Here is a 20,086-nt window from a genome sequence, read left to right on the forward strand (position 1 = left end):
CTAACAGTCTAGATGGTCCCTGATCCGGGAGTGATTTCGAAGCCCCAGGCCAGAAGTAAGCCCTGAGCACCGCCAGGTGAGGCCCCAAAACAAAAACTAAAGCAAAATTTATTGGCTAATTAAATAAAGATTATGTTTTCATCACACTTAAAAATGTAAATGATTCCATATAATAATCTATTTCAGCCCAAATTCAAAGAAGTGCAATTTAATTATCACTTACATTATTAATTATAAATCCCCTTGACCACTTAATACATAAAACGCATGCCTTTTGAAAACCAACTTGTATGTTTCTCTGCTCTTGAACCATCCTGGACTATAAAAACAGGCTCCTGGACTTCAAGGTCTCTGCTCCTTTCTCCAGTTAGAATCTCCTGCACAGTTTCTCTAAACTGACTTTCCAGTAGTGCTTGCTATGCTGAAGGCATTGCTTTTCTTTCTCCTTTTCCAAGGAGCTTTGTTTCCTGGGGCAATCTCCTTAGCTGCAGTTAGCCAGTAGTAATGTAAGGCTGCTCACTCTCTTCTCATCTGCCTTAAAATTTGGGGTCCCATCACCCCAGAAGGGCTTAAGGTTTGAGAAAAATATTCCCTAGGCCTCTAACCAGAAAGATCCTGCCAACATTATGTCGCCCAACGTAGTTGTAAAGCATACAGGAAGTTAAAATTCTCTGCTTTGATCAAAGATGAGTTCTAAAGACCTGGGCGTATCCCCAGAAAAAGACTCACCCTGGGGGGGGGGGACCTTGAGGGGTTCTGTTCAATGATTAAGCTGATTAAGCGTGGGGAGGGGCGTGTGATCTGTCTGAGAGGACAGATATGTTCCTGCTTTGTAAGTAGGTGACTTGGGAACTTCATTTGATTGACATAAAACCCAGAAGTGAGTCAAGGTGCAAAGTGCACTGTGGTCATCCCTCCGTCAACTGTTGCTAAGCATCTGGTAGAGGAAGACTCAGTAGCAGGTGAGGGGGCGGAAGCAAACAGGATGCAGGCAAAGGAGGAGGAGGGGGAAGGACGGGCTAGGCTGCTGACTCATGAACCTTGAGATTGATTGATGAGTCATGAAGGGTGACTTCCACCAGAGGAATTGGACTGGACTGATCCTCCAGGGGAGACTCCGTATCTGAAAGCCATCTTGACTGTCCAGTCCTTACTTTAGCACCACTACCCCCCCCCCCCATGTGATTCAGACAAGTGCTTCTCCTCTTCTAGAAGGCGATGGAGGCTGCTAGAAAACGCTGGCATCCTCTGCAGGCCACAAAACGAACACCTTGTCTTGTCTGTAGCAGGGTCCACCCACCAGGAAAAGTGAAGCCCCTCTTGGATAAATGCGCCCCTAAGAGAGTTCTGCCTAGGTATGAGGGCTAAAACGGAAGGTGGTGAGTTCGATTAGAGAAATAACTACACAGATAACTATCATGATAATGGTAAAGAGTGAGAGAAATAGAATGCCTGTCTCCTATACAGGTAGGGGTGGGGAGGAGGGAGTGGGGGGGCATTGGTGGTAGGAAGGTTGCACTGTTCGTAATCATGGTGCTTAAATAAGGATATTAATTTAAAAAAATAAACTACAAAGAGAGGTGGATGCCCTGTCTTCCCACCAACACACACGTGGCCTTATTTGGGGAGGCCACTACCTGCAAGATCACAGCCTGATTCAGATTCTAAGAGATGAATGGAATTCCAGGCAGCTACAGTTATGCTGGCTTGGGCCGGTGGCTTGGAGAGCAGACTTCCAGTGACAGAAGCATTGATGAGCCCGCAGAAATAAATGGAGCCCACACGTTGGCATGAGTAGGAGCCGAAAAAATGAAAAGAACGGTGAGGGAAGACGAAAAGGAAACAAAATGCTAGGCAAGAGATGATTTATAACTCTATTGGGCTGTTGGATAAATAAGGTGAAAGCCCAAGGAGCCAGACGATTCTGAAAAAATTCTTCCAACCCAGAAGTCACGTTAAGAAGCACGAGTGGGCAACCAAACCTGGTTTTTTATTTTTTTTTTTTCAAGACACAATTTCCATTGGGGCTGCATCAAACGTCCCCTTAAAACATCCCAGAATGGAAGATTTGGTCCTGGCTGGCCTTTTGATCCGAATACGCATAGCACCTCCACGCGGCGGGATGCGGTATTGCACCGGCCACAGGCGCCCGGCGGGACCCTGCAGGAGTCCGTCCACCTGGGAGAGGAAGGCAAGTGCAAGTGGGTTCGGGGTGAGCGCGATCGGGGCGTCAATACGGCACCCCACAGGCTCGCCAGATCCCCAAGAGGCTGCTTCTGTCGCTAGGAGCTCCCCTGGGACCCAGGGACCAACTGAGGACTCAGCTTTGCTAAGCACACAGCGTCGGGGCCTCCAACAACCCATCCACCCTCACCCCCGGTTCCTGCCTCCGCCCGTCCCCCAGCCCTGGGAGAAGCGGGGTTTCGCCTGGGAAGTCCCCCGGCCCCATGGAGAAAGACCTCGGGGTCGAAGCCTCGTCCCTGTGCGGGGCGCTCCGGGCAACACTTGCATCCCCGGGCGCCCTGAGATGCGTGGGCGCCTCGCACCCACTTCTCGGAGGCACCCCGGGCCGCCCCCGCACTCTGCACTTTCTAAGCCGCAGCTCGGGGCGGGGGGCGGAGAGGGGAATCCAGACGGCCCGCCTCCTGCTTCCTGCCCCGCCGCGTCCCATTGGTGCGAGGAGTCCCCGGGCCCAAGCTCGCCCCTTGAAAAGCGCGGCGGCTCCTGCGCCTCCCCAGCCGCGGCACCCGGACCGGGAGGGGAGGGCGGACCCGCTCCTGGCAGTCTTGCGCTCTCTCTCTCTCTCTCTCTCTCTCTCTCTCTCTCTCTCTCTCTCTCTCTCTCTCTCTCTCTCTCTCTCTCTCTCTCTCTCGGCGCGACCTGCGGTGCCCGGGAGCCCCGCCGCTCCGCTGCAGGCTTCGCGTCGCGTCGCGTCGCATCGACGCTTCCTTCCCGGCCTCCGCAGCCCCTGGATCCTGCCCTCGACCAGGTAGGGAAGGGTCCCCCCGGGGGTCTCTGTCGCCTCGGGCTCCCAAAGCCCAGACTTACGCCTCGCCCTCGCCGGCACGCGCCCGTGGGGTCCCCTCTCCAGGAGGGCTCTGGAGAGACCCCACGGTTTCCTTCTGTTCTCCCAAACCTAGCCCTAGACAAGAATCGACTTTCCCCCAGGGGGGCTCGTGCGTCCCTGAGACTGCATCTGGGAAAGCAAGCGCCCCTCCCTCGGCCCTGGCTTTCGTGGAGAATCGCCCTCTGCTCCAGGGCCGCTCTGAAGTCGTGGCTCTGTCCTCGTTCTAGGAACTGCGGGGCTCGGGGATCCCCGCCAAGCGCAGCCCCTATTCCTGCCCAGCCTGGCCACCTCGAAGTGACCCTGGGCCTCTGCTTCCTGCAGGTTCCTCCCGGGCGCCCACAGCTCCACCATGGGGCCGGCCTGGGCACTCTGTGCCCTATTCCTGTGGCAAGTGTGCGGCTCCAAGCTCATTCCAGGTGAGTCGGAGAGTACCTGGAGGCGGGAGGCGGATGGCGGCGCCATGGGGGGCTCGGGCGCTGCTGACCCGAGGCGCGTGCTCCCTCCTCCTTCCCCTGCAACTCCTCGCACAGTTGCCTCTTCCCTGCGCCCTGTTGGCACCACTGGATACAGGTGGCTGTGGCGGTCACTGTCGGGATGCTTGCCGGCTCCCCTTGGCCACAGTGTCCTCTCCCTGAAGCCCGTCTCACGGGGTTCTGGGGTTCTCCTGCCTACAGAGTCGGCTGCGGACAACAGCGTGTTCGACATCTTCGAGCTCACTGGGTCTGCGCGCAAGGGCCCTGGACGCCGGCTGGTGAAGGGCCCCGATCCTTCCAGTCCAGCTTTCCGCATCGAGGATGCCAACCTCATTCCCCCTGTCCCCGACGACAAGTTCCAGGACCTGGTGGATGCTGTGCGGGCAGAGAAGGGGTTCCTCCTCCTGGCCTCTCTGCGGCAGATGAAGAAGACCAGAGGCACGCTGCTGGCCTTGGAGAGAAGAGACCGCTCCGGCCAGCTCTTCAGCGTGGTCTCCAACGGCAAGGCGGGCACGCTAGACCTGAGCCTGGATGTGCAGGGCAAGCAGCGAGTGGTGTCGGTGGAAGAAGCGCTCCTGGCCACAGGCCAGTGGAAGAGCATCACGCTGTTTGTGCAGGAGGACAGGGCCCAGCTCTACGTCGGCTGCGAGAAGATGGAGAGTGCGGAGCTCGATGTCCCCATCCAGAAGATCTTCACCAGGGACTTGGCCAGCATCGCCAGGCTTCGAATCGCAAAGGGAGATGTCAATGACCACTTCCAGGTGAGGCAGTTGACCTGTGTGGAGCGCTGGAGGAGGGGGCAAGAGAGTGGGGAAGGAAGGCGGGGATTCCATCTAGGGAATGGGCTTGCAGTGGCCTCGGACAATAGGCAGCATCTGAATGGCTGCAGAACTAACACTAGTCTCTGTACCTCATCCTCCATCACTTTCTTCTTCAGTGGCTCAGAGATCAGATCTGGGACATGTTTCTAAACTTCTAGTGTTGTTGTCCTGGGGACTGATGCTTTGAAAACTACTCAGAGAAACAAATGATTTCCCTTTAACAGCCCTACTCAAACTACATGTTCCAGATGCTCCTCTCTAGCAAGTGGCTTATTTTAGATGCAGTTCACCAATATTGCTTGAGGTGGTTTCTTTGCTTGGCCAGTATAAATTCTGCCTTGCTGTTTGGATTCCAGAGGAGTTCAAATACAAGGACAAAATAATGGCTCTCTCAGCAGTGTCTTGCAGAGATGAGCTTCTTGATCCTTGCAATCATGGCTTTGAAACTCCCACGTGGAAGTCTGTGGCACTGTTGTCATTATATCCTCCAGACTTAGTATCAGATTCCATTTCCTGTGTTCCCTAGAAGAGACTGATAACTGTTTTGTTTAAAAAAAAAAAAATCAAAACCAAAAAACTAAAGACTTGGCAGCAGGCACACTTAAGATTTTTGAGTTATGTGTGGCGATTGATGTTGCTGTGTTATTTTGGCAGGGGGAGCTTAAAGGGGAGCTCTTCCCAACTTTCACAACATCTATTGTGTGCTTTTCCTTAACAACGGTCTATCCTAGTCATGCCCTCCCTCCCCAACTCCACAAGTAATGCAAGTCCTCTGCCCACAGGGAGCGCTGCAGAACGTGCGATTTGTCTTTGGAACCACACCAGAAGATATCCTCAGGAACAAAGGCTGCTCCAGCTGTGAGTTCCCTTTTGTTTTTAAGAAATATGGAGTTGGGCAAGAATGCCACCCTAGTCCGATAAACATAGTTTTTAAATGATAGTTAGGCACAAATCATGCTGGTTTACAGAGGTGAGCTGTGGACCAAAGGGACCTCAAAGGCATTCCACATATCAAATGAAATGTCTTCTCCATCCAACCCAAGTTGGAGAGTGGCTGTTAACAGCATCTGTTTGAAGAGCTCCTATTGCTTTTCTCATTTGTGTTTGTTCTCGGTTTCTTGACAGCTCCCAGGATCCTTCTTACCCTTGACAACAATGTAGTAAATGGATCCAGTCCTGCCATCCGTACTGATTACATTGGCCACAAGACCAAGGATCTGCAGGCCATCTGTGGCATCTCTTGTGATGAGCTTTCTAGCATGTTCTTGGAGCTCCGGGGCTTGCGCACCATTGTGACCACTCTTCAGGACAGCATCCGTAAAGTGGTAAATGACCTCTGTTCCCCACCCTCAGCATGAGACCCTGAAGGGCTCTTACAGATGGCCCCACATGCTTAATCTGAAAACTAATGACCTTCCTCCTCTAGTCTGAAGAGAACAAACAGCTAAGGAAGTCCCCTAACTGCTACCACAATGGTGTCCTGTACAAGAACCTCGAGGCATGGACAGTTGACAGCTGCACTGAGTGTTACTGCCAGGTAAGGGCCTTCACAGCTGGATCAGGTGGCATGTGCAGAGGAAGCCCCCAGGTGGCCACACAGGGTTTTTTGTTCCATTCCCTGCCCCCCAAAAGAGCGTGTGCGTATGGGCATGCGTATTTAAGATGTAATTTTAACATCGATAGTTCTTCTTTAAGCTGTCAGAAAGTTTTTCAAAGTCTTAATTATACCCCAAGATAAAAGTCAGGAAAAGGCCAAGATTCTAAGACATGAATAATTTACCTGCTTTACTTCAAAGTCAAAGTATTGAGTATCAGGTAAACAAAACCTGGCTGAAACTTTCCTCCCCTCCACCTTCCCTCCGGTGCTGATCTTTATTCAGTGGTGACAGAGATTCTTTGAGTCAAGCGCTGTTTTTTGGATCACTTAGCCTGGATTATTGGGGCTATAATTCTCTCCTTAGCCCAAACAGCAGAGCCTACAGTGTGCATGTGTCACTTTATTTCTCTCCGGTGCCAGTGTCAAGAGAGTTTGGGGACTTTACCTGGTTCAATGAGCAAAGTCAAGCTTAAGTACAATTCACAAATGGCTAAATTTGGGCTAACATCATTCTAATTCCCAATATTTCAAAAGTAATGTAAAAATCAGATCTTTAAGATGGAGGTTCCTTGATGTTTTCCCTATATTGATAAACTTTAAAAAATCTTAATCCTTGCTCAAACTCATAATTCATAGATTTGAAGTTTGGTAGTTCCCTAGGGATAAATTCTTTCTGCAGGAATCTCTACCATTGACTAAGTAGTCTTTCAGAAATAGGGCGTTTGCCTTGCACACATGGCTAACCCAGGATGGACCTGGGTGCCACCCCCAGTGTCCCGTATGGCCCTCCAAACCAGGAGAGATTTCTGAGCGCATAGACAGGAGTAACCCCTGAGTGGTACTGGGTGTGGCCCAAAAAACAAAAAGAAAAAAAAATGAAATTCTTCCAGGAATGGAAGCACTACTGTGGTCTCTGCTATCCTGGCAGCTACCAATAGGACCACTTTTTTTGAGTATCATGCCACGAGAGCATTCATGGCTCTAACTATATTGTAGTTTGCAACTAAATTATTTCAGTAAGTAAACTATGCATAGTAACCTATTTCTCTTGCCCTGCAGAACTCAGTTACTATCTGCAAAAAAGTGTCCTGTCCCATTATGCCCTGTTCCAATGCCACAGTTCCTGATGGAGAATGCTGCCCGAGGTGTTGGCGTAAGTTCCTAAAGATGCAAACCATTCCCTAGAGACTCCACCAGTTCTCCATAAACACAAGGAAGCTACACACATTCTAGAGACTCATCTTCATCTCCATCGGTTGTTTTCATTCATTTTCACACTGTGGTAGCAGATGATTGGCCAGAGCCAAAACAACTTGCCTGAATTTCCATTATGTATTGGGATTGTGGCATGGGCAATGAGTTTAATTGGGCTTCTTAATTCTGATTTAATCCTTTGAAGAAAGGAGAGGTGAATTTGTAGCAACAATAGCTCTAAAAATAGTTTCTAACACCTTTAGAATTTGACCTTAGTGGCTCAGAATTAAGAAACACCTCCCTGTTGAGGAAACTCTTGTGTGGGCAATAGGTCTTGGATAAGCCTCAAAAGTTCTGCCCATTTTACCTGCAAAAAAGGAAGACTAAGAAAGTAATTGTGGTTTCAGTTTCAGGGCACTAAAAATATAAGGTACAATATTGGCCCACAGCACTCCCTGATTTTTGTTGCCTGATTAATCACTTTGCATTAGTACATTATTGAATATAATAGGTATAAATCATAAAAATGATTCATGACAGCCAAGAGAAGAAAATAGAAACGTATTGCTACATATCATACACACACACACACACACACAGAAACACACACACACACACACACATAAACATATACGCAGGTCAGAAAACCAGCCCCATCCAAGAATTGTGTTAGTGATGTTGGCATTAAAGAAATAATCATCTATATTCATTTCCATTCGTCATTCTCTTGAGTGTGAGTTAAAGCTAGCTGGCAGACAGGAGAGTTCTGAACTGTGTCAGGGATTTCTAGGAAAAGTGCCAAGAGATGGCAAGAGAAAACAAGTTCTCTATTTTCTGTCTGATACAGCTAGATATGATTGTAGTCATAGTACCTGGGCAGAAGGTAAACAAACATGTTCTCCCCTTGTGAAAATATGCACAAAGCCAGCTCCAGATTCTGAAGGGAGAGGAATAGTACATGGATTAGCTCCATGACCCAGTTGGAGCCAGAAGCAATGTGATAGCTGTCGTCAAGCTGATCTTCCCAACACATGGTCTGTTTTGGAAGTGACTCCTAGAAGCCAGGTGAAAATAAGCTTGCTTAGCAGCTGGATGTTGGAAATACCTACCCAGACATCTTACATCAGGAAAGTTAGCCCCACTTAGAATGTGGAGAGTGAGAGGACAGGAGGCAACATGCTCATTGTGCTGGCCCCAGGACAGCACTCAAATGCCTTGTTCTCTCTCTTGAAGACCTTCTTTGATAAACCTTTAACTCCTGACCTAACGGATTTGTTACTTTTCATTATCTTTTAAGGGGAAAAAGTCATGACCAGACCTGTCTAGAGAATAACTTGCCTAAGTGATCACGCACTAAAAGAACCCATTTTCCCTACAGCCAGTGACTCAGCAGATGATGGCTGGTCCCCATGGTCTGAGTGGACCTCCTGTTCAGTGACATGTGGCAATGGAATCCAGCAGCGTGGCCGTTCCTGCGACAGCCTCAACAACCGATGCGAGGGTTCCTCCGTCCAGACACGGACCTGCCACCTTCAGGAGTGTGATAAGAGATGTAAGCACCTTGATCACTTAAGGGAGGTGGGCTGGCCTCTCCTTTCAATAGCTCCCCTGCAGTGATAAGGAGATAAGGAGCCCAGGTTGTACCCTCTAGAATCGAAGCCTGCTGCTCCCTAGAGTACAGTTTTGCCCTCCCTAAGACTCTTTATCTCCAAATTCAAGGTGCTCATAGCTCTTGATAACATATTTAAAACAGCAGGGAGAGTGGCTCATGGTAAACTCTTGATAACATCAGCTCTGTACTACAGTTAAACAGGATGGTGGCTGGAGCCACTGGTCCCCATGGTCCTCTTGCTCCGTGACCTGTGGTGATGGTGTGATCACCAGGATCCGGCTTTGCAACTCTCCCAGTCCCCAGATGAATGGGAAACCGTGTGAAGGTGAAGCTCGGGAGACCAAAGCCTGCCAGAAAGACGCCTGCCCTAGTAAGTGTGAGCATGGTCACCTGCCTGTCACCTGGGAGGTGTGGGGGAGAAACAGAAGCAAACCTGTTCAGCAGCTTCTTTAAAGGAAAAACAAACACAAATCCCTTCCAAACCCCTTTACCAAAACCTTCCCCTGAGGAACAGAAGTCCCTTGAACAAACTTTTTTGTTGTAGGTCAGGTGCTTGGAACTAACCTTGACTCATGCACATGATTCGTTTTCTTACAGTAAATGGAGGCTGGGGTCCCTGGTCACTATGGGACATCTGTTCTGTCACCTGTGGAGGAGGGGTACAGAAACGTAGCAGGCTCTGCAACAACCCCCCACCCCAGTTTGGAGGGAAGGACTGCATTGGGGATGTGACAGAAAACCAGATCTGCAACAAGCAAGACTGTCCCATTGGTGAGTCCACAGCACCCATGGACAAATTCCCCTTGGAAGGTCAAAAAGAAATTATCACCCCAGTCAGCACTCTAGGAGGTTATTGTTCTAAATAATATACCAAGTGATTGGGTTGCTCTAAAATACATGGTCACATAAGGGCCCAGGAATGGAGTGGATCAGGTGCTTCCTTGTATACAATGAATCCAGTTTTGATCCTGGTATCTTAGATGGTCCCCGAGTACTGCCAGGAATTTACCCCTAACTGTTGAGCCAGGAGCAAGGCATGAGCTTTTCTGGGTGTGGCTCAAAAACCAAAATATGGACACAGACAACACAGACAATATCGCCTCAGCAAGTTGTCAGGGATCGCATCCCCACAGTGTTGTTTGTGGCCTGACCAGCACACAGAACAGCAGCTCATACCAACTGCCCCTGCCTTATGTTACAGATGGATGTCTGTCCAATCCTTGCTTTGTTGGCACCAAGTGTACTAGCTACCCCGATGGCAGCTGGAAATGTGGTGCATGTCCTGCTGGCTACAGTGGAAATGGTGTTCAGTGCAGAGATGTTGACGAGGTAAGGAACTGGTGATTTGCTTACTGCAAAGTCGCTACCATGTTCCAGTCATTGCTTTCTGGCTGCATTTTTTAAATGTTAAGTCAATGATTATCCCCTTCCTCCCCAGTGCAAAGAAGTGCCAGATGCCTGCTTCAACCACAATGGAGAGCACAGGTGTAAGAACACGGACCCCGGCTACAACTGCCTGCCCTGCCCACCACGTTTCTCTGGCTCACAGCCCTTTGGCCGGGGTGTGGAACATGCCACTGCTAACAAACAGGTAAAGCAGCATGGACTTGGCATCAGAGCAGAGGGCTGAAACAGCTGGGAAAGTGAGGGCTATCACTTCAGACTCAACAGTTAGTGGTGGGTAGACAGCTTTTAGAAACACTGCTAGAAGATCCATTGTACGTCCTGCCCAGAACAAAAGATCCTAACATTGGGGCTGGAGAGGTGATCTAGTGGGAAGGTGCTTGCCCTGCATGCAGCTGACATGGGTTCAATCCCTGGTATGACATATGGTTTCCCAAGAACTACCAAAAGTGATTTGTGAGCACCGAGCCATCAGCACAGTTAGGGTAGAGTTCAAACAAGGCAGGTCACATCACTCATATTACATTTGAAAGTGCCTCTCGGGAATAAGTTGTGAGCTAAAGGACTTTTAGAAATGCTGGGTGCTAAGTTGTTTCAAAGAAGACAAAAAAAAAAAAACATTTTATCTAGATATATTCTGAATAACTTTCAGGGGAAGGGAAAGAGTAGAGGTAACCCATACTTTTCCCATGGAGCCTCTGTCTAGGTAGCTGAGAGGGAAATGGGTTATTTATGTTTGTTCCTCATCCGGGCACTCTCCCAGATGCTTTGCTAATGTCAGGATTTTGTGCCATCAGGTGTGCAAGCCCCGTAACCCCTGTACAGATGGTACACATGACTGCAACAAGAATGCCAAGTGCAACTACCTGGGCCATTACAGCGACCCCATGTTCCGCTGTGAGTGTAAGCCCGGCTATGCAGGCAATGGCATCATCTGCGGGGAGGATACAGACCTGGATGGCTGGCCCAACGAGGACCTGGTGTGCGTGGTTAATGCCACCTACCATTGCAAAAAGGTAGGCCTGGCTCCCCCTAGGCACCTTCCCCTGAAAAAAAGCGCCTTGCTGCCATCTGAACAGTTGAAGAAAGCTGTCTTCAAACTTGAAGGAAGTTTGAAAATGAATCAGTCACTCAAAAACAGAGCAGCTTTGGTTGTCATTCATCTGAAACCACTTGGTGTCAACTCCAGGAGGGGGCAAACTTTTTGGCCATGGTTTCATAGACTCTTCTTTTATCCAAAAATTGAAACTTCCCTATGCTACCAAGTACCAGGAAAGTCTGACTTATAGTTCTAGCATGTAGAAAGCCTAAAGCACCAACACAAAGTTTGACCTCTTTGTAAAATACCAAGAAAAATGTTTAATGGAGCAACATTTGTTTTTTGGTTTTTGGTTTTTTTTCTGTGTGGAAAGGGTGCAAGCCCTCACACATGGGTTGAGCAAAGTGAAGAAAGACTGCAAGAATGACTGATGTGTGTCTTCTCTCTCTTAGGATAACTGTCCCAACCTTCCCAACTCAGGACAGGAAGACTATGACAAAGATGGAATCGGTGACGCCTGTGATGACGATGATGACAATGATAGGATTCCAGATGATCGGGTACAGACAGCTTGCTCTCCTCCTTCTATCTCTTCTTTCTGTTCATCATCATCCTGAGATACTTTTTAAGAAGTTCTGTGAAGAGGGTCAGAGAGATAGCACAGCTGTAGGGCATTTGGACACCGGTTTGATCCCGGCATCTCATATCATCCCCGGAGATTGCTAGGAGCAATTTCTGAGCAAAAAGCCAGGAGTAACCCCTGAGCACAGTTGACTGTGGCCCAAAAACAAAACAAAAAAGTCCTATGAATTTAGAGACTTAGGGGGAATGTATAGCAAATGTAGGTACAGAACAATTAGAAATTAATTTTAGTGTCTAAGCACCACAACTTTTCTTTAGTCATCTAAGGACATAAATGTTGCCAGGAATTTTTTTAAATGAGGTTTTTGGTTTTTATCATGTCACATCACACTTGAGCAAGAAATACTTATAAACAAATAATCCACTTTTGCTCCCCTGATTAATTCCCTAGATTCTACAGTAAAATTCACTTCAGGCATATTGAGACTTTATAGGGTGAGATTATATTAACACTTCACTAAGGTATAACCAGCAGGAATCTTTTTTTCCCTATTATTTCTTGGCTTTTCTGTGATAATCATTTTATACTAAGTATATCAACATCCATTTAGTATAATCATTGGGGTTGGAGCATTAGAACAATGTGTAGGGAGCTTGTCTTGCACACAGTTGACCTGGGATCAACTCCAGTAGCACATATGAAACCCCGAGCCCAACAGAAATAACCCCTGAGCACACCCAGGTACAAGCCAAAATTAAAAAAAAAAATTAGTACATCCACTAAGTAGAAAATCTCCATTGTAGCTATTGCAGTTTGATGTGTTGGGGATCGGAGAGAATTCTTGAGCTTGAGCTAGGTTCACAGGCAGTATTATAAAAGGCTGTTTCTTCTCTTTGCAGGACAACTGTCCATTCCATTACAACCCAGCCCAATATGACTATGACAGAGATGATGTGGGAGACCGCTGTGACAACTGCCCCTACAACCACAATCCAGATCAGGTGGACACAGATAAAAATGGGGAAGGAGATGCCTGTGCTGCAGATATTGATGGGGATGGTAAGAACTCCCGAGGCCACTCGTAAATGTGCTCAGCCTTCAGAATACTTTTCTGGCTGTTGGTGTAGGGTTGGGATGAAACATCAAAGGCTGAATATTCTAGCTCTTATTTTTCTATTCTCTGCAGGTATCCTCAATGAGCGTGATAACTGCCAGTATGTCTACAATGTGGATCAGAGGGACACAGATATGGATGGTGTTGGAGACCAGTGTGACAACTGTCCCCTGGAACACAATCCCGATCAGGTAGGTGGACTCCTTTCAGAATCTTCCAGTATGTTATTGGAACAACACTCTTTGGGTATCTAGAAAGTGAGTTTAATGAAACAACAATGCTTTCCCTGCCTTGGCTTTTAGAGTCCTTATAGCTAATGGCAAGATTTCTATGGAGTCAGTTTGCCTGTAGTGAGTTCCTTGAAATGTCTCACAAAGTGTCTACATGATAATCATGTAACTAAGTTTTCCTCTACAAGATTCATGCAACTTACCCAGGGTGACCTACCATAGTTAGAAAAATTATATGAAGGAGAAATTTGAATTAAATTTTGGACATATGTAAGACTAAATGATGCAGGGGGAAATATCCTTAAGCAAATATCCTTAAGTAAACTAAATCCTTTTCTTGGCAAATAGGCCAACTCGCTATAAGAAAATCATCGAACTAAAATTACTTCCCCAAACTGGAGAAATCTGTCTCTTTGTCATTCTTCAGAAGAGCATGTCATTATAAACAGATAGCCCACAGGGATTAGAAGGAAAGTTGCAAATCTAGACTTGCCAAACTGGCTCCAGGTCGAAAGGATTCTGTGGAATTGCTCACCGTTGATTTCTGGGGAGGAAAATTGAGGCCTAACCCTCACCCCTAACATCGTTCTGGAAGTTAAGTAGTCAACTTTTCTTTAATGGGAGTATTTTCATAAGGTTGAAAAAATGAGAAAATTCAGTTTCTTCCTCCCACGTTTTTGCCTTTGAGATTTCCTTATGAAACCTCTCTGGTCACATCAAACAGGGAAGGTCCTCCAAAGGTTGTCTTTAACATCACTGAGATGTACTTATGTGTACCCTCTGTCTCTTTCTCTCAGCTCGACTCCGACTCAGACCGCATTGGTGACACCTGTGACAATAATCAGGATATTGACGAAGATGGCCACCAGAACAACCTGGATAACTGCCCCTATGTGCCCAATGCCAACCAGGCCGACCACGACAAAGATGGCAAGGGAGATGCCTGTGATCATGATGATGACAATGATGGCATTCCTGATGACAAGGACAATTGTAGGCTGGTGCCCAATCCTGATCAGAAAGACTCTGATGGTGAGTTAGTCCAGTCACATATTAAGAGCGTAACTGAAAAAAGTGGTTGCCAGGACTAAGACTGTAGAAATAGCTGTGTGCTTTTAGAGTATGAGTGAACGCCAGTTTTGACAAGATGGTGGATCTCTGGTGCCAACAATAAATTTTTGCCTTTTTTGCTTTAGGTGATGGTCGAGGGGATGCTTGCAAAGATGACTTTGATCATGACAGTGTGCCAGACATTGATGACATCTGTCCTGAAAATGTTGATATCAGTGAGACTGATTTCCGCAGATTTCAGATGATTCCTCTAGATCCCAAAGGGACATCCCAGAATGACCCTAACTGGGTTGTACGCCATCAGGGTAAAGAACTCGTTCAGACTGTCAACTGTGATCCTGGACTTGCTGTAGGTGAGTAGTGTGAATACTGAGAACAAAGGGCCAATCCTCAGGTGGCAGAAGCAAAGGGGAGCAATTATAAGACCACTCTCGGATCTAGTGGCTGTGAGCATCCCTGTGCATCACAGGATGTCTGGGAATGTTAATGAAAAACCTTTCGAAGGCCGAGGGGGCTTAACTTGTGGGTCTGCCTTCCTCTTTCAGGCTATGATGAGTTCAATGCCGTGGACTTCAGTGGCACCTTCTTCATCAACACTGATCGGGATGATGACTATGCTGGATTTGTGTTCGGCTACCAGTCCAGCAGCCGCTTCTACGTTGTGATGTGGAAACAAATCACTCAGTCCTATTGGGATACCAATCCCACTAGGGCTCAAGGATATTCAGGCCTTTCTGTGAAAGTTGTGAACTCCACCACTGGGCCTGGCGAGCATCTACGGAATGCCCTGTGGCACACGGGCAATACACCTGGCCAGGTAAGCTCTATGCCTTCCAGAAAGGAGAGCATTTGGAATATGATGCTTTTGCCCAGGTCTCTATTGAAATCTCAGATATCCCAGTCACTGCAAGTCACTATTACAGCATGAGATGCTCCTTTGTAGTTTCTCAGAGCATGCCCGTCATTATCAAATTACCCTGAAAATCCAAAGGCACTTTCAGATTCTTCTATTAAAAGAAGCAAACAAACAAAAAACTCCCCTCTCTTTTCTTCCTTTCTGTCTCTGTCTCTCTCCTCCTTTCTCTCTGCTTCCTCTGTATGTTCAATAACATACAATAACTGAAAAAGTAATTAGAGCATTGCATCCCTCCACATTGTATCCACTTGGTTATTGAGGCTTCAGAACATCAATCTCTTGTTGGAGCATTGATTCAAGCCTTTCTCTACTTTTTCTTCAGGTGCGCACCCTGTGGCATGACCCCCGTCACATCGGATGGAAGGATTTCACAGCCTACCGATGGCGTCTCAGCCACAGGCCAAAGACAGGTTTCATCAGGTAAAATTGTATTGGCCAGATAAATCTTACCCACACCCTCACCAAAGAGCAATGACAGGGAGATCAGAAAGTAAAGGTAACACTAACAAATTTTCTTTTATAATTATAGAGTGGTGATGTATGAAGGGAAGAAAATCATGGCTGACTCAGGACCCATCTATGATAAAACCTACGCTGGTGGTAGACTCGGGCTGTTTGTCTTCTCTCAAGAAATGGTCTTCTTCTCTGATCTGAAATATGAGTGCAGAGGTAGGTTCCAGTGTCTCAGTTGAATACAAAGTTGTCCCTCTGATTCAGATTAATACCAAGAAGGCCAGTTATAGGGAATGACTTGAAGATTATTCTAGAGACAGTGTTATTAATATATTTTACCTTGAACACACAATGATAAAGAAATAATTCCCATGAACTATGGTTTATGAAAGGTATCTGGGTCCTAATGAACCATATTAATTTGCCTAAACATACACACTTTTGTTGAGTTCAGCCCACATAATATTTGCAAGTTTTCATTATTGCTACAGTTTACACATGACTAGGTTATTAACACATGAATTTTCTCATGCCATTGTAGCACACTATGTCTCTAACAACCTTACTCAATACATAGGCATAGGAAATGAGTATTGCCTTCATGTTGGCATGCTAACTTATTTCACTATTAACCTGGGCTTTTCTCTCCAATTAGTTTCACTTAGTGGTTAAGTTCTCACTGAGTCCAGCCTTTAACCTATCGAAAAATTGGTACTTATTAAATGCTTACTGGGCCAAGGCTAATGCTTATGAGATCAAATTTTTTATTTTATATATTTTTAGTTTTTTGAAGATGGAATTGAGCCACACCTGGCTGTGTCTAGGGCTTATTCCTGGTCTACACACAGGAATTCTTCCTGGCAGGGATCTAGGGAGCATATGAGGTACTGAGGAACAAATCCAGGTCAGCACATGCAAGGCAAACACCTTACCTGCTACACTATTACTCCAATTCAGGATCAGTCTTAAAAAACCTTTTAACTGGGCCCAGAGAGATAGCACAGCGGCGTTTGCCTTGCAAGCAGCCGATCAGGACCAAAAGTGGTTGGTTTGAATCCCAGTGTCCCATATGGTCCCCCGTGCCTGCCAGGAGCTATTTCTGAGCAGTCAGCCAAGAATAACCCCTGAGCACCGCCAGGTATGACCCAAAAACCAAAAATAAAAATAAAAAAAACATTTTAACTAAATTTTACCTAGATATTCATATTTCTCAGTTTATCAAATTAAATCTTAGTGTGTTTGAACAATGTTAAATAATACTTTTAGAATTATGAACTTAGAGCTATGCCTAAGTGGTAACTGTATCAACTAATATTAAGGCAATACGATGGCTTCATTTTTTGTTTACATATGTCTATATTTGCTCTTTTAACAGATTCCTAATCATCAAACTTTTGATCAAAAGACTAGATTATAACCAATATTGGTATGGTACCTTCTGGAGCCATGGGCTTGAGAAAACCCCCAGGATCACTCCTCGCTGCCCTTGTTTTTTTTCTGCTTGAATCAGTGTGGACTCCTAGATCACATGACTTGCCTCAAGAAAATGCAATTTTCCAAAACAGACTCAGCAGTCAGCCTCTATCTGAACAAGGAATCATCTGAGAATATAAACAATTACTTTGATGTCCTTTTGCAAAAACAACAGCATCTGCTTGCTTCAGTCTGAAGGGGCCCTTCTCCACTCAGCTTTTGTCACAGAGCAGCGTGCTACCATGAGGCCATCTCTGAGCTGTGGGCTCAACAGCATTTTCAGGCACTAAAGTAAAGGGAGGACTGGACAGAATTAGCCAACAAAACCATCCCTTATCTGACTCCCTCCAGAAAAGAGGAGCAGAAGTCGAAGCCCTAAGGGGAAAGAGTACATACCCAAAAGACAGTTGTCTGAAGAAACTCTGGAGGAACTGTTACATGTTTGGTACTAAATCATTTTCAGGGGATTGAAGGACTATTGCTGGATTTCATGATGCTGACTGGCGTTAGCTGATTAACCCACATACATAGGCTCCTAAAGAGAAGCAGGGAGGGAGGAGCAGACAGGCTTCTGGACTTCTTCCGAGTTCCCCACCCCTTATATAAAACCTGTAGTTAGCAGGGTAGAGGTCAGAATTCAATCAACGCTGATTGTCACTGCCTGGTTACATGAACTTGTTGGAAACTATTGGTCTTATTGGAGATATAGCTTATACAGATATAGCAGGAATAATAACAAAACCTACCATCTCAGTGAGCACGAGGCTATCTCCCTAGGGAGGGGAAGCCATGCTTATATTTTTTATGGTTAGAAAGGCACAAAATTATTAATGCAAACATTCTCTATCCTCATAGCTTTCCAATTTTCTTCTTTTGGACCCAGTCTTGTGTCTTTTACAAATGCTTTGCAATGTAAAATATTTATTTTTTACTTATTTTGGAAGATTTACCTGAAGGACTCTCCATGGAATAGGGAGAAGCGTAGGAACTATCCACGTTGCCTTTGTTAGAAGTCTACTTGTGACTGTAAGATTGTAAATACAGATTTATTTATTAATTCTGTTCTGCCTGAAATCCAGGTTTCAGATGAAAAGTTTTGAGAGTAGGGAATGGAGATTTATCCACATATCTCTCAAAAGAATAGGCACAGGAAAATCTGTAAAGTTGAGCCGATTTTCTTTTTGTGCTTAGAGTGAATGAGCTGGAATTCTTTTTTCTTTGTGTTATCTCTTCGGTGGAATGAGTCATCCATTTGCAAATGCTTTTAGGTTGCAAAAGTGATCAGGCCCTTAATACTGTTTGATCCCATTCCTTGTGCCTATGTCCAGGGAGAAGAAAAGCATCTACCCTTTTTTTTTCATCTTTCCAAAAGAAAAAAAATGACAAAGGTGAAACTTATATACAAATATTACCTCATTTGTTGTGTGACTGAGTAAAGAATTTTTGGATCAAGCGGAAAGAGTTTAAGTGTCTAACAAACTTAAAGCTACTGTAGTACCTAAAAACGTCAATGTTGTACATAGTATAAAAATTCTTTGCAGAAAAGTATTCCCAGTAAGGAAATAGCATTGAAATGTTCAATACAATTTCTGAAAGTTATGTTTTTTCTATCTTGTATACCATTGCTTTATTTTTATAAGTTATTTTCTCATTGCCATTGAAATAGTTATCTCAGAATGTGTAGATATGCTATTTAAATAATTTATCAGGAAATACTGCCTGTAGAGTTAGTATTTCTATTTTTATAAAATGTTTGCACACTGAATTGAAGAATTGTTGGTTTCTCTATTTTTCTGCTTGTCATTCCTTCCAGTTTTTACTATTTGCCAATATCTTTTTTCTAGGAATGTGCTTTTTTGTACACATTTTTAACCATTTTACATTCTTAAAGCAGTGTATTAAGTTGTATATTACTGTTTCTTACATACAAAGAACAACAATAAACCATATGAAAATTTATATTTATACTTAACTGTTTCAATGTTATTTGTTCCTTACTGGTTATAAGTTATGAGGCAGAGGAGGTAATTCGGTGATAAGTAGCAATACTCAGGACTTACTCTTGGCTCTGAGCTCAAGAGACAATATGTGGTGCCAGGAATCAGACTGGAGTGGGCCACAAAGCAAGTACCATAAACTTCGTACTACTTTTCAGAATTCCATTCTTAAACAAATTCTTAAACATCCATTGAAAAATGATTAGTATGAAAAAGTGACAGCACAATTTCTTGAACATTTTGGAAAACTGATTTGCTCAAGCTTCAAATATGCATTTAATGCTTGGTAGAATAATGAACAAAACAATAAATGAGCCTTCCATATCAAAAACATATGTCAGTGGAAGGATCAACCTTGTGATCAAACTTGTGAGCCTCAAGTAGGTTGCAATTTCATATTTAACTAATATAATTTACTGGATCTTTTCCAAAGTCCAGTTCTGCTTCTAAAAGGAATGTGAAAACAAAGGAGAAAAGAGGCATGAAGTATACACAAAACTTTCCTGAGCACTGAATACTGGTGCTGTTGAGTCACATCTTTGCATAGTAAGGAAAAGTATTAGAAGTAAATGTTAAGGAAGAATTGTCTTTCAAACACATATAGCAATGCAGAGTAGATATACCCTTGTCAAAAAGCAGATGACATAGACAAAGGTAGAATGAGGGAAGAATCCTAAAAGTTTATATTCATAGAAGCTATCAAATTTTTCTGGGAAGACCAAAGTGTTACAATAAACTGACCTTGGGTTTCAGGAAGTCTAAGCATAATATATAATACTTATTTATAGTTAATTTCTCTATTTTTGCATGAAAGAAGGCATGGGCTTATTTTTCTATATATAAATATCTTTATTTGGGACTGGAGTCATAGCACAGTGGTAGGGCATTTGCCACGCATGCAGCTAACCCAGGACAGACCTTGGTTTGATCCCCTGGTGTCCCATATGATCCCCCAAGCCAAGAGTGATTTCTGAATGAAGAGCCAGGAGTAACCCCTGAGCATCACCGTGTGTGACCCAAAAACCAAAAAATATATATATAT

General features: G+C 45.2%; 1 protein-coding gene across 1 annotated transcript; it reads left to right on the forward strand.

Moving 5' to 3' along the window:
- Window positions 1–3,391: 3,391 nt before the first annotated feature.
- Window positions 3,392–18,030, forward strand: THBS1 (thrombospondin 1). The gene is made up of 21 exons (XM_049785254.1): window positions 3,392–3,483; window positions 3,742–4,301; window positions 5,144–5,219; window positions 5,487–5,686; window positions 5,788–5,898; window positions 7,018–7,111; window positions 8,531–8,704; window positions 8,958–9,134; window positions 9,362–9,535; window positions 9,966–10,093; window positions 10,203–10,355; window positions 10,966–11,184; window positions 11,660–11,767; window positions 12,690–12,849; window positions 12,977–13,095; window positions 13,932–14,166; window positions 14,331–14,558; window positions 14,751–15,022; window positions 15,444–15,541; window positions 15,651–15,790; window positions 16,950–18,030. Exons 1-21 carry the CDS (start codon window positions 3,417–3,419, stop codon window positions 16,955–16,957), a joined length of 3,501 nt encoding a protein of 1,166 aa, XP_049641211.1. The 5' UTR covers window positions 3,392–3,416; the 3' UTR covers window positions 16,958–18,030.
- The last annotated feature ends 2,056 nt before the right edge of the window (window positions 18,031–20,086 follow it).

This window comes from Suncus etruscus, chromosome 12, assembly GCF_024139225.1.
Source record: "Suncus etruscus isolate mSunEtr1 chromosome 12, mSunEtr1.pri.cur, whole genome shotgun sequence".
NCBI classification, from domain to species: domain Eukaryota; kingdom Metazoa; phylum Chordata; class Mammalia; order Eulipotyphla; family Soricidae; genus Suncus; species Suncus etruscus.

Coding starts and splice junctions, on each gene's coding strand:
- THBS1 (XM_049785254.1), top strand. CDS start 3,417: ATGGGGCCGGCCTGGGCACTCTGTGCCCTATTCCTGTGGCAAGTGTGC. Junction 5,899..7,017: donor GCACTGAGTGTTACTGCCAG/GTAAGGGCCTTC, acceptor CTTGCCCTGCAG/AACTCAGTTACTATCTGCAA. Junction 14,167..14,330: donor TGATCAGAAAGACTCTGATG/GTGAGTTAGTCC, acceptor TTTTTGCTTTAG/GTGATGGTCGAGGGGATGCT.